General features: G+C 48.6%; 1 protein-coding gene across 3 annotated transcripts in view; it reads left to right on the top strand.

Moving 5' to 3' along the window:
- Positions 1-13,601, top strand: part of PECAM1 (platelet and endothelial cell adhesion molecule 1) — a 101,360-nt gene that overhangs the window by 72,993 nt on the left and 14,766 nt on the right. For all 3 annotated transcript variants that reach the window (XM_061144392.1, XM_061144393.1, XM_061144391.1), the window contains 5 exons: positions 568-595; positions 1,275-1,351; positions 3,892-3,945; positions 4,961-5,023; positions 11,252-11,308. In XM_061144392.1, the coding sequence (XP_061000375.1) occupies positions 568-595; positions 1,275-1,351; positions 3,892-3,945; positions 4,961-5,023; positions 11,252-11,308 (279 nt within the window). The remainder of the gene's footprint in view (positions 1-567; positions 596-1,274; positions 1,352-3,891; positions 3,946-4,960; positions 5,024-11,251; positions 11,309-13,601) is intronic.

Genomic DNA, 13,601 nt, shown 5'->3' with positions numbered 1-13,601 from the left:
CAGGTTTGTTGGAGACCCCTGGGGCTGCTGCTGGGGACAGGAGGGACCAGATGCGATGAGGCAGGTTTTTTTCAAAGCAGCCCCTCCGGGAAAATGGTCTTCAGGACAAACCGCTTCCTCAGGGTCAGTCTGGCCTTTGTCTCAGGCCAGTTTTGGATTCAAAGCATGGGGATTGATTTAACCTTTACTTTGGGGAAGGTCTTGGAGCAAAGAGATAGTCGCCTGTTTATCTGGCTCATCTGTCTCCTGTGCTATCATCTTCCTCTTTGCCACATTCCACGAAAGGAAGTTGCTCCTGTTGAAATGGTTGAAATGCCAATTTCACAGGAAATGATGTGAAATATCTTGGTGTGAGACCAAGAGAAGACCTGCTTTGTTTATTTATTTTGTATTCCTTGGAAAAAAAAAAACAAACTGTAACCTATATTTGGCTTTCTGTTTTCTCTTTTTATGGGTGTTTAATCTTCAAAAAAAAAAAAAGTCCAGTATGGTTGAAATGAGTGTTCCCATCTGATGTGGATGTGGGTTCTTTATTCTGACTTTGGTTCTTCTCTTTGTCTTTTAAAGCCAAGCAGATGCCGGTGGAGATGTCCAGGTCAGTGTCTTTTGGAAGAGGGGAGGCTGATCTGTGGGTGTGGATAGACTCGTCTGGCAAGGATTTCTGTCATTAGGAAGTCTTCAGTGGTTCTTGGCAAACTCAAATAATTTAGGACCTTGAGTGCAAGCTGTGGAGGGGTGTGTGTGTGTGTGTGTGTGTGTGTGTGTAAGATTGTGAACTGTCCTTCAGGAGAAGGAATGGCTTTATTCTGAGATCATGTCCTCTCTACACTTTTCCTTATGAAATTATGGTGGTAGATGGAATTTAAAATTTTTAAACTTAATTGGCAAAATAGAGTTTCCTTAAACAATGGTTGTACTATTCTTACTGTTTTTGAGATCTAAACTCCCCACATATGGGAACTATCTCTCTGTTCCCGAGAGAAAACATTAACACAGGATAAGGAATCCCCTCCCGACATGGGATTCACCCAATAAAGGATTCCTCGTGTCAATGCATCCTTTGGTCCGGACACTGATTTCAGTGGCAAAAAGGTTTTTGTCTGGTAATCATAGAACTGAAGAAAGCATGAGTTCCAAATAAGAGAGTAAAATTTTCTCATTGCAGAAAACTCCTCCTGGTTTTTCTCATGCTCTTTCTTTGACGATGTTGTTAGTTTGGAGTTAGAGCCAAGAAAAATGTTATTTCTTTTTCCCTTTTTAAATTTCAATTTAAGGCCAGCCGTACCGCTTCTGAACTCCAACAATGAGAAGACTTCGTCAGATGCCAGTACCGAAGCCGACAGACATTATGGTACCATCATGGTTTTGTGCAGTTGTTAAGAGTTTTTCCAAGCTTGCTCCCCATCTCCTATCCTTCTGAGAAGCAGAATCCGTGGGCGGTAGGGTGAGGCTGGACGGGAAACTCTGGCTTCAGGCAGAGACGCCTAATCTAATCAGTCATTGGGTGGTGGGCTAGGAAGCAAAACAAAAACTTCAGAAGAAAGGCAGAACATAGTGTTCTAATTTCACCACCTTTTAAATATCCCAAGGAACGAAAGGTGGGGAATAATTACAATGCTGTGGACAACCACGTGAGTTCTTTTCAAACACGGGACACTGCCCACGTGTAATCATGTTCCATTTGCAAGATAGAAACCAGCTCTGAAATGAAGGTACTGGTGAAACATCTCAGATGAAATTATTTACTGCAAGCACAAGGCAATTTCAAACTTGCCACAATGGGAAACGAATTTATAAAGATTTCACTGTTAGTAGGTGCACTTAAAATGAAGTGGTACAATCAAAGAATACTTAGTTGTGAGGTTTATTGCAAGCTTGAGAGTCAGCTCAACCGGGAGCCAGTTCCGGGAGTTCTTTTCTTTTTTTTTTTTAATTTATTACTGGCTGCACTGGGTCTTTATTACTGTGTGCAGGCTTTCTTTCATTGTGGAGAGTGGGGGCTTCTCTCTAGTTGTGATGTGCAGGCTTCTCATTGTGGTGGTGTCTCTTGCCGTGGGGCCTGGGCCGTAGGGCATGCAGGCTTCAGTAGTTGCTCAACATGGGCTCATAGTTGTGGGCTTCAGAGCACAAGCTCAGTAGTTGTGATGCGTGGGCTTAGCTACCCCACAGCATGTGGGAGCTTCCCAGACCAGAGATGGAACTGGGGTCCCCTGCATTGCAGGGGGGATTCTTAACCACCTGACCACCAGGGAAGCCCCAGGGAGTTCTTAATCCCGTTAGATCTTGGAGAAAATTATTCAAGCCCTTAGCAGGTGTGCTGGCTTTTTCCCAGAGTGGGCCATGATTACATCACACCAAGAGTTCTGTCCCAGATAGCTTTGGGAGTTGAACACTGATGTTCTTTTTAAATTTTATAACAGTGTCCCACAAAACAAGAAATTTTTAGAATACCCTCTTTACAGGGAAGTCTTGAGAAATCTTTTGAGAAAGGAGCAATTCCTATTGTACAGAATCACAAACTTTTTAAAAAGTAAAACAAAGTATTTGTCATAATAAAAGTAATGTGCCAATAAAGAGAAGAGAGCAAATACGTCATTTGAGAAACTCTGTTCAGAAAAATTTGGTGGATGTTTAGCAAAAAGTAATCCAATGCTATAGACAAAATACCTCTTTCTGGTATAAAGTGGGTTCTGTTGGTAATATGTATTATGTGTACATAAGTATGGGCTTCCCTGGTGACTCAGATGGTAAAGAATCTGCCTGCAGTGCAGGTTCGATCCCTGGGTTGGGAAGATCCTCTGGAGAAGAGAATGGCTACCTACTCCCATATTCTTACCAGGAGAATTCCATGGACAGAGGAGCCTTGCAGTCTACAGTCTGGGGTGGCAAAGAGTTGGACACGACTGAGCGATTAACATACATAAGTACAAAGATATGATACTTTAAATACTGATACTTATATTAAAATAGAATTTCCTCTCAAATTTCTAAAATGCAGGAACTACTACAATTCTTATTATATTTTTCCCTGCATGGATTATTTTAGCTTATAAATATATGTTAGTAATCACAAATCACAAAGTGCATACATGCTCAGTCACTCACTTGTGTCCTATTCTTTGCAACCCTATGGGATATAGCCCATCAGGCTCCTCTGTCCATGGAAATTTCCAGGCAGGAGTACTGGAGTAGGTTGCCATTTCCAGCTCCAGGGAATCTTCCTGACCAAGGGATTGAACCCACACCTCCTGAGTCTCCTGCATTGGCAGGCGATTTCTTTACCACTGCATCACCTGGAAAGCCCAGTAATCATGATAGTAATTAGTAAATACATAATGGCATGGAATGGAAAACCATGTGCTCTTCAGGGATAGTATTTATAGCATTCATAAGAATTTTTTCTAATAAAGAACAACTTGGTTAAAAAAAAAAAAAAAATCAAAGAATTTTCCCCTTGCCCAGGTGGCAGCCTGAGGTATTGCAGTATCTTTAAACCATGTTCTCATGGACCCAGTTCTCGAGATAGAAAGGGTTAGTTCACCAGTATCCTTCACGCTTCTTGTCATTGACTCATCCCTTCTAGAATTAAGCTTACTTTCCTTTGAAATTGCTTCTAGTGAACAATTCTGAATTTTGAATCATTCATAAATAGACATGTCCTTCCCGTGCGATGGTGGACATCACACCGGTTTTCGAAAGACACCACGCTGTGGGTTGGATGGGGCCTAGGGGCACTGGGAGGGTATTCAGAACCCAGATACACTGTGGTTGCCAACTACACTAAAGAATTTGGCCTGGACTTCTCTTGTTAGTGGCACTGAGTTGTTTACAATTTATGTAGAAAACTAGGAACTCCATGGTCTCTCACAATGATTGCTATTTTTCAACTAGGTTACAATGAAGATGTTGGAAACCATTCCGTGAAGCCATTAAATGAAAATAAAGGTAATTATCTAATTTTTTAAAAATTAGAAACCTTTGCTTTTATGTCAAAGATGCCTAGGAAAAGAACTAAAACTGTTCAGACCCCATGGCTGTTTCCTCACCTCTTCTAAATGGAGATGGCTCTTGGTTTTTCCAAAGACACCATCTAGTATCTGTTGTTACTTGTCTTAAAAGTAAGCAGCAGTGCTATTTTATTTTTCATGTGTATTTTTCATTTTTATTAGACATTTAGTAGATATAAAATAATGTGTATAACATGCATAAAATGTAAACAATAGCAATTCAATAAATACCTACCCATTATCCTTAAAGAAAAAAAAAAAAGAACATTTCTACTATGTGTATTTCTCCCCACCCCAGCCTCTTAACACTTTTTTTTTTTTTTTTGCCAGCTTTACTGAGATACACTTGTCATATAACATTGCATAAATTAAAGTGTACAATGTGATGGTTTGCAGTAACTCTATATTGGAAAAAACACCTGTGCCTCTGCTATTCAAGAGAAGGGAGAGCTTCCTGACTTGTTTAGTAGCCCATTCTGAGATCAGGAAGTTCCGTTTTGAGTGTAACTTGATTTCCCATGCATATGCCTCACACTCTTCAAGCACTTTGAGGTTGGGGGTCCCGTTCCTCATTTCCTGAGATCCTCACCGTCTTGGAGAAAGTGTTCTGTGCTTGTGGTCAAGGAGAAGGCTTCTAGAGGTAACTGCCGCGACCCATGCTGGCTGGATTCTGTATCTACTTTGCAAGTCTGCGCACTGTGGTAACAGTGGGACCTGACCCGGAGGGTCCTTCCACATCCTGGGAGCGCGGGCTTCCTCACTACCTCACTCAGCCTGAGTTTTCTCATCCACTTAGAGTGGCATTAACCCTGTGTCTGTTTTCCCCGTTAAAAAATACCGATTAATTTGATCATATGAGTAGAAACCTCTAATGTGGCCTAAGTCTCCGCCCCAGCACCCCCGACCCAGGGAGACCCTGTCTAACCACAGGCTGCTGTGTTTCTTTTGAGCAGAGCCTCTGACCTTGGACGTGGAGTACACGGAAGTGGAAGTGACCTCCCCGGAGCCTCACCGAGGTAGTGCCGTCCCTCGAGGGATCCCCCACATTTTGCTGTCTGTTCGGGTGTAGATGCCAGACTGGACTGTGCTGTGGCCCCGGGGCAAGAGTCCAGTCACCCTCGCCACTCAGGAGGGAGGTGGCCAGCAGACAGGCGGGCTGAACATGCCTGAGGCAGGAGCAGTGACCGCCATCCAGGCTTAGAGATGTACAATTGCATTATTATTTACCATACTACGAAAGATGGGTGTGTTTTATTGAGCAGTTACTAGGTGCTAAGACATGGGCATGTTAAGAGACTGTTTGTAGGCTGCCTCACCCCTGGGCATTTGGGTGTTCTTCCAGAGGGAACCAACCCCCTTGCCCCAGTCCAGTACCTTCCTTAAAAAAAATTGCTTACAGACTGAACTTGTGTAAATGAAATGTGTGTTTGAAGGAGCGAGCAAGGGCTTGGCTATTTAAGGGACAAAGGCTTTTGAAAGCAGAGAATCTCTCCACAGAAACAGTGGCACCAGAATTGTGTGTGTGTGTGTGTGTGTGTGTGTGTGTGCTCAGTCGTGTCCGACTCTTTGCAACCTTATGGACTGTAGCTGGCCAGGCTCCTCTGTCCACGGGATTCTCCAGGCAAGAATACTAGAGTGGGTTGCCATTTCCTCCTCCAGTGGATCTTCCCAACCCAAGGACTGAACCCACATGTCCTGTGTCTCCTGTATTGGCAGGCAGATTCTTTTACCACTGAGCCACCTAGACCTTGGGTTTTATTTTTCTGTGTGTGATTCTCCTGGGCGGGCTGGTTTTGGGGACCAGCCCCTGTCTCTGGTCCTGCGCTGGAGAGACTGACTCAGGGTGGGTTAAGTCCACAGCAAGTGCTAGAACATCAATCTCAGTTGCTTCTGGCACCACAAAAAGACATGCATATCTACCTAAGCCTCCAGCTCCCCCAGAGGCTGCCACACCAAGGAAGCAGCCATCCAGCCTTCCTGCCCTGCTGGGAAGCTCATTAGGACTGTTACCAAGCACCCCACTTCCTGCTGAGGCTGAGGCCAAACCGTGTTCACTCAGCCTGGCACACCCGGGACTGCCTTGCAGATCACGCCTCTGTCGCCTCAGCCAAAGCCACACAGTGAGGGCATTCTCTGGCTCCATGATCTGGAAGAAGTTTGTGGGTCCTTCCTTCCTCTTCTGCTTAGCTCAGTTCCAGGTACCATGTCTGCAGATGTGTGTGTGGAACCTTCCAGGCAGGGCCATCCCCTGGGGCTAGGCGCTGCCCCATGGGGCCATGGGGCCTGTAAGTCTCAGTCAGCCTGGCCCCTGAGCTGATACTGCCCATCTGCTGGCCTACACAGGGCGTCCCAGCTCTATATTTAGGCTAGATGGGGGCAGAGGTGAGGGCCACGGCTAGCCTGAAATTCTCTCCCTCTTATTGTTTCATGGTAAAGTGATTTGCTTGTTGGGTTAACAAATTAAGGGCCCATGATGGAGCAGCCCCAGCACAAGCATCGAGGATGACATATGTGGTCCCCCTCACATGGAGGTATAACCTCTGAGGGAGTCAGGGATGAGCAGATGGTATCGGGTTAAAGTCAGATCTTGCGGGAAGAGTGGGGAGTGAGGAGAAGGCCTGCAAGGTGGTGCCTCTTCTGGGTGGTCCCAGAAGGCCGGTTGGAGGGGTGGCCTTTGAGCTGGGGCCTGAAGGGCACAGAGAAGGTGGCCCCACCAAGAGGAAGGAGGGCTAGGAGGACTAGGAGATGTGCAGAGCAGTGGGAGGTGGCCTTGAGCTTGGCTAATTTAAAGATCTGAAAGAAGACCTTAAAGGATCCTTAAATGACACTTTCGGATCCTTAAATGTCTGCAGAGTGAGTGAGAGGGAGCCAAGGCAGATGCAGCTGGAAGGACCGGGTGGGGCCACCAAAGTTCTCTTTCTATTCTAGTCCACCGAGACCAGACTGGGGGCCTTTGGAAGCCTTTAAGCAGTCAACTTCCTTCTTTAAAAGTGATCCTGTGGTCCTTAGGACTGGTATGGAGGGCGGATTAAAGGGAACAAAAACTGAAGCCGGGTGAGAGGAGATGGGGATGGAACCAAGGTGCTGGCAACAGATAGATTCTGGACATATGTTAGAGTCAGACCATAACCCTGGGCGAGACATTCACGGCCAGGATGAGGGAGACAGAATTTCTACATGTTTCTTGACTGAACAACTGCATGGATGTTCACGATGCATGCAATTGGGAGCACAGGCTCAGGGGGAGCCTGGTTCAATCGGGTTAAATGTGAGAGCCTGAGAGGGGACGGTGCCAGGGCTCAGAACTGAGTCTGGGTGGGTTGTGGCTGATGGGATTTTAGGGAGGCTCCTCGCCAGCCTTCCCGGGCCTGGCCTGAGGTCCTCCATCCCTGTGCCTCGTGGGCTCCATCCCATGTAAACAGCTCACTTCCTCCTAAGGGGGCTTCAGGCTTGGAAGGAAAAGGGAACCTCAACAAGAGGTCAGGGCTGCATGTGCATGGGAAAGTCCGCTGTCCTCCATGCCCCACCAAGCGCCCAAGCAGAGAGTGATTGCCCTGGGCTCGGGCCTTGAAGATCTCTTAAAAAAAATTATTTATTTATCTGGCTGCACCAGGTCTTAGTTGCAGTCTGCAGTAGCATGCAGGATCTTTAGTTGTGGCATGCGAACTCTTAATTGCAGCATGTGGGATCTCGTTCCCCGACCAGGGATCGAACCTGGGCCCCCTGCACTAGGGGCTCAGAGTCTTAGCCGCTGGACCACCAGGGAAGTCCCTGGCCCCTCAAGGTTCTCATACTGGTCCAGAGAGCCAGGCGAGGTGGAGTGGTGAGGCCTGTATACAAGGCCTCGAAGGCTCTGGGTTGAAGGAAACTGAAGCAGGAAGAAGGAAACAGGGCTTTGTCCTCGGGAAAGCGTCTGTTTTCCATTCCTTGGGGAGGCTTTCCATGTCGGCAGCATCTGGTTTTCTTGCTTGCAGGTAGGGAGGGAGGGGTTGAAGGGACAAGAGGATTCCCGGGACTGGATGAAGCAGGGGTGCTTTCGTGCCCAGTCATGCAGCTGCGGGGTTGGAACCCCTGCGGGGACTTTCCCCAGTTTGCACAAAAGTGCTGAGTGGCCTGCAGGGGCCTCGGCAGACCAGGGTGAAAATGGGAAGTCTCTAGAAGACTCCAGTTGTTTTCTGGACACAGCCTTCTCAACAGCTAAGGAGCAGTGGGGGAGTCCGGCCCAGGATGGTGTCTGCCTGCTCACTCCCGCGGGTGGGGAGTGGGGCGTTACTAGGTAGGGAGAAGACCGTGGGTTCAAGGCCACTGGTAGACTTGACCTGGTCTTGGCCAACCCAGTTCCCTATTGTCCAGGCCTCCCTCCTCTACAGACGGGCTGGAGGAAGGAAAAGAGACCAGTCCAGCTCCAACCGTGGCTGGCGGCTGCCCAAGTGGTCACTCGCAGGTGGAGGAGGGGTGGGAAGGAACTCGTTAAATCCCGGTTTGCAGCCTGTTTGCTCTGAGACCAGTTGCTGGGAAAACCCCGTGACGTTGAAGCCATCTCTTTCTCTGTTGAACAGAGAAAAACAGAAGCCCAAACAAAGCCCCTCCGGAAACATCCCTGACAGCAGAGACAAACAGCCTGTTGGCCTGGTTTAGTCATTAGCAGGCAGCTGCTGCCTCGGAGCAGCGGGAGGAGGCGGAGAGCTCTGAGTGAGCTGCAAATTCGTCCACATGCCCAGGGGAGCCAGGAGGGCAGGGGTGGGGGGTACCACTGGGGCAGCTGCAGCTCTGACAGCTTAACCAAGAAGTGAAAACTCCCTGTGCCCTGGCTGATGCACAGAGTGATGGGATGAAAGGGAGCCAAGTGCAGCTCCTTGGATCCAGAGGGTGTCAGAGCATCCCCAAGGTGACCAGAGGTCCCTTGGGAGCCCTTTATGTGCCTGGAGATGGTGGGGTTCCCAAGAGTGTCCAGGCCCCCAGGCTTGGCTGCCCAGTCCCTTCCCTCCCTCTGCTGAGCCTGTTGTGGAGGATTGCACACGCAGCACTGATGCACCTGGGCAGTGTCCTAGAGCCTTATCACAGCACTGTTTGCAAGCCGCCCGCCCCAGAGCCTGGAGTTCCGAAAGCTGGAGCCAGGTCCCCATTCACTTTTTCTTCTTCCACGGTGCCCGGGACACAGTAGGTGTTAGGACCGTGTTGAATGAGTGAGTGTCCAGGCTTGACATTGAGTGGATGGAGTCCCTCAGGGATGGGGTAGACTCGCCCCTACCCTGGCAGACATGGGGATTGCTGGAGCTCCCCTCTACACCCCCAGGTCTGGTGCCATGGAGAGAGAGTGGAGAGTGGGCATCTCTGCTGTCCTCTTGGAGAAAGATGGGTGTCCCAGTGGGGGGTACCTTGTAGCTCAGCCACTCGGCTGTCGGTGCCCTGGGGGAGTCACTATGATGCCTTCTGCAAGGTCCTGACACACCCTGAGGGCCCCAAGTTCAGCAGCTGTACTGAACTGCCTGCCAAGCTTTCTCCTGGCATTCAGGTCATGAACTAGGAACCACCACCATTTAGGGAATGATGGTGATTTTCATCCTAAGACCTAAAACTTCAATGATCAGGCTGATCATGTAAAACCTTCCGGAAGGTCTGAGACAGAGACCCCTGCAGGGAGACTGATTGTTGTCTTCACTGTCCCATCAAACCTTATAGATGCCTCCAGGTAGATGTGCAAGGTCTGGTATCTGGAGGAACACAAGACCCAAGACACTGCCCTAGAGGAGTCGGGGGTTCACCAGGGGAGATGGTTGTGGAGGCAAGTAGAGTCAGCGTCATGGGCAAGTGTCCCCAAAGTGCTGTGGGACCCCATGAAACTGCCCAGGGCCCAGGAAAGAGGGGCGTATGTAAGGGAAGATGTAGGTGTGTGAGGGTGTGTGCACCCAAGTGTAGGAGCAAAGCTTGACCTGGGGCTTGTAGAACAAGGAGGAATGGGCCAAACAAAAGGGCCTTGCAGTCAGTGGAGGAGTGCAGGCAGGGTCAGGGCATGGGAGAGGGGAGTCTGGTGAGTTGAGGGTATCTTGGTGTAGTTAGAATCAATGTATGTGCCCCGGCCATCTGCCACTGAGGAAGGCGACGTCCAGGTGGCATTGGCCATGGTGGTAGGAAGCGTCACCCAGTCTGAGGTTCCGTTTCCTGGTCTGTAGAGGGGGAAACCTGGCCACAGAGCACCAGGCGTTTTTCTACAATAAGGCCTCCTGGTCCTTTGTGCAAATGAGAGGCAAGTGGCAGGTTCCATCCTGAGGGTGTGAGTGTGTACAATGCGTGTAGATACACTGTGAGTGTGTGCATATGTGTGTATACACAACCTGTGCATGTACATCAATTTAAACAGATGGCTGTACTGGGAGTTCTTTGTCTCCTAAACCCTTGAGTCTCCCCTGGGTGTAACCTACACCTTAAGTTGGTTATCTTGTCTGCTGTTCAGGAAGAGTCCAGACTAGAGGATCTCAACCCTGACTGCATATTAGAACCCCCTAGAAAGCTCTTTCCTGGAGGAGGGCATGGCAACCCACTCCAGTATTCTTGTCTGGAGAATCCAGTGGACAGAGGAGCCTCGTGGGCTATTGCCCATGGGGTCGCAAAAAGTCAGACACGACTGAAGCGACTGAGCACGCATAGGAAGCTCTTTTTTTTTTGCACAGGAAGCTCTTAAAAGACCAGTGCCAGGGCCCACCCTGGACTGTCTCAATCAGAATCTGCATTGAGGCTAAGGTTTTCGGCATTTGAAATCAACCAGCCCAGTTTCTAGTGTTGTGAGCGGGTCTCCGCTGATCCTGAGAGTCTCAGTGATGCCCAGGCTCTAACCCAAACTTTCACAAGGGTAACTGGAAGACCCTATCCCGGCCTCCTGGGACAGGGCTGGCAGAGCAGCTGGACATGGGGTCACAGTGGCAGAGGAGGGAGGGGGCTGCAGAGCTGGAGACTCCAGGTCTGCATGGGGTGCACCTCTATCCACACCCCCAGGGTCCAGGGTCCCACAATGGCCTGTCAGTCACGTACTTCCAGGCTGAGAGACCAGGATCTTCTGGGAAGTGGCCCGGGCTCAGCGGTGACAAGGACGCCAGGGGCCCCTGCAGACAGCATTCATGGGGCGGGCCATGGGGTGGACCGTGGGGGTACCACCTTGCTTGGGGAACCCCAACATTCTCCTGCTTCAGCAGTGGCTGACCTGGAGCCCAGAGGTGGCTGCTGACCTGTGCTTGGCCCCTTTCCAGGTCTGGAAACAAAGGGCACGGAGACGGTATATAGTGAAATCCGGAAAGCTGATCCTGGTGAGTGAGGGTCCCCCACACCCCCAGCCTGGGTCGGGGGGAGGGCACTTCCTACAATTTCATCCATGGGATCTCGGGTGTGGACTGGGGAAAGAAGGTGCAGAGGTGGCCAAAGAGAGTGCAGACAGAATTGGACGGGAGTTGTCGACGGTCTACCCACCACCCTGAAAAAGTGGCCATGTGTACTATTTATGTAGTTGATGAACACGTACTGAGGGCGGGCTGCACGCCAGACAAGCGGAACCTCACTCATTCACACCCAGCTAAGGGCCAGGCGGGCTGGAGCGTGTCCTGGAGCCACAGTGTGCTCATGAGGTGCCCAACAGCGTTCCGGGCACCCCTGACCCAGACAGAAGAGGCGCAGTCCTACCTGCCTCTTCTCAGGGGCCTCGCCTGCTCCTCACACAGGCCCCGGTGCAGCGGCCTCCTGAAGGCCTTAGGCAGAGTCAGAGCTTTGCTTGGGAGATATTCAGTAGCCACATCCTTTCTGTGAGCACGTTGACTCTGGGCTAGGGAGAGCGGTAGGGATTCACTTCCTCTTCCTGTGATTTTTGCCCAGACCCCACCTCATTCCTTGCCTTTACTGCTTCCTCTCAGAGAGCTTTCCCCAGGGCTGGGCAGACAAGGAACTTCAGCCGTGCCTAACAATCTCATTTTTGTGTAATGATTCTAGTCCATGCTCAGGAAATGAAATCCACAAAGAACCACTTTTATTTATTTAATTAAAAAATTTTTTTATTGGAGTAGAGTTGATATACAATGTTGTGTTAGCTTCAGATGTGCAGCAAAGTGAATCAGTGATACATATACACACATCCACTCATTTTATTTTTTATTTATTTATTCATTTTTTTTAAGAAACAACTAGTGTATTGATTCAGGGAGGAGAGAAGGGGTGCAGATGGGAAATCGGAGGCAAGAGGCTCCTTAGTGTTCACCAAAACCCGCTGCCACACACCCTCCACCCTTCCTCCCCTTCCTCCTCTTCGGTGGGGCCCCAGCAGGCTCTCCCCCTTTCTAGTAGGCCTCTCTCTCCCTCCTCCCCTACACCCACTTGACCTTGATCGACCTCCAGTGACTGGGCAGAGCCCACCCCTGGCTCTAAAGCTAGGTGAAGGCAGGCTCAGACTAACCTTTCTTCCCGCTCCTTCTACCTCCCACTTCATTCCCATCTCTTGTCTAAATAACATACAGAAGAAGCAAACACAGCTGGGACCTGGGAGAATTGAGTCACCCAGGGGCTAGGGAGGGGGGGGACAGGGTGGGACAGGCGGAGGAGCTTCTGCCAGGGGTAGACATCCACTCATTTTAGATTCTTTTCCTATATAGGTTATTAGAGAGTCTAGAATAGAGTTCCCTGTGCCGTATAGTAGGTTCTTATTGTTGTTCAGTTGCTCAGTTTTTCCAACTCTTTGCACACCCATGGACTGTGGCACACCAGGCTTCCCTGTCCATCACCAACTCCCAGAGTTTGCTCAAACTCACGTCTGTTGAGTTGGTGATGCCATCCAACCATTTCATCCTCTGTCACCCCCTTCTCCTTCTGTTTCTCGTTAGTTATCTATTTCTTAAAATTTTTATTCAACTTTAGTTAATTTATGTTAGTTCCAGGTGTTCAGCAAACTAGAATCACTCCTGACAATCTCATTTTTTGGTGTAATTATTCTATTTCATTCTCATGATATGAAATCTACCCAAGAACCACTTTTATTTATTTTTATTTCTTCCTTGAAATCTAGCTGATGGACAGTATTATGTTATGTTCAGATTTACTATATAAAGGTTTGGCATTTTATTATTAAATGATCACCACCTAGTAACCATCTGCTCCCATACAGAGTTATTACAATATTATTGGCCACCTTCCTTATGTGATATATTACATTGAAAATAAGTCACAACCCAAAAAGCATAAACATTCCAAGGGAAAACAGTCACAATGCAGATATCTTTCTCTGTACAAGAGACCTCTATTTAAGTGGATTCTTTGAAAGGCAATTATTCAAACCAAGGGTGGTCCACAGACAGGTAGCAATGGTGGTCTCAGGCCCAACCCAGACCCACAAAATCAGAATCTGTACTCCCAACAAAGTCCCGCATATTTCTGATGCTGCCAATATTTGAAAAGCACTGTCTTACCTCAAGAGTCTACTTGTTCTCTCAACCAGGAATCACCCCTTAACCAATCTTTTAAAAGGTTGTATTTTCTTTTTTTTATATATTCTTTTTTTTTCCATTTATTTTTATTAGTTGGAGGCTAATTACTTTACAATATTGTAGTGGTGTTTGCCAT

This window comes from Dama dama, chromosome 5 (assembly GCF_033118175.1).
Source record: "Dama dama isolate Ldn47 chromosome 5, ASM3311817v1, whole genome shotgun sequence".
In the NCBI taxonomy this organism is placed as follows: domain Eukaryota; kingdom Metazoa; phylum Chordata; class Mammalia; order Artiodactyla; family Cervidae; genus Dama; species Dama dama.
The sequence above is the reverse complement of the archived record's forward strand: the minus strand, read 5'-3'. Positions and strand labels throughout refer to the sequence as shown.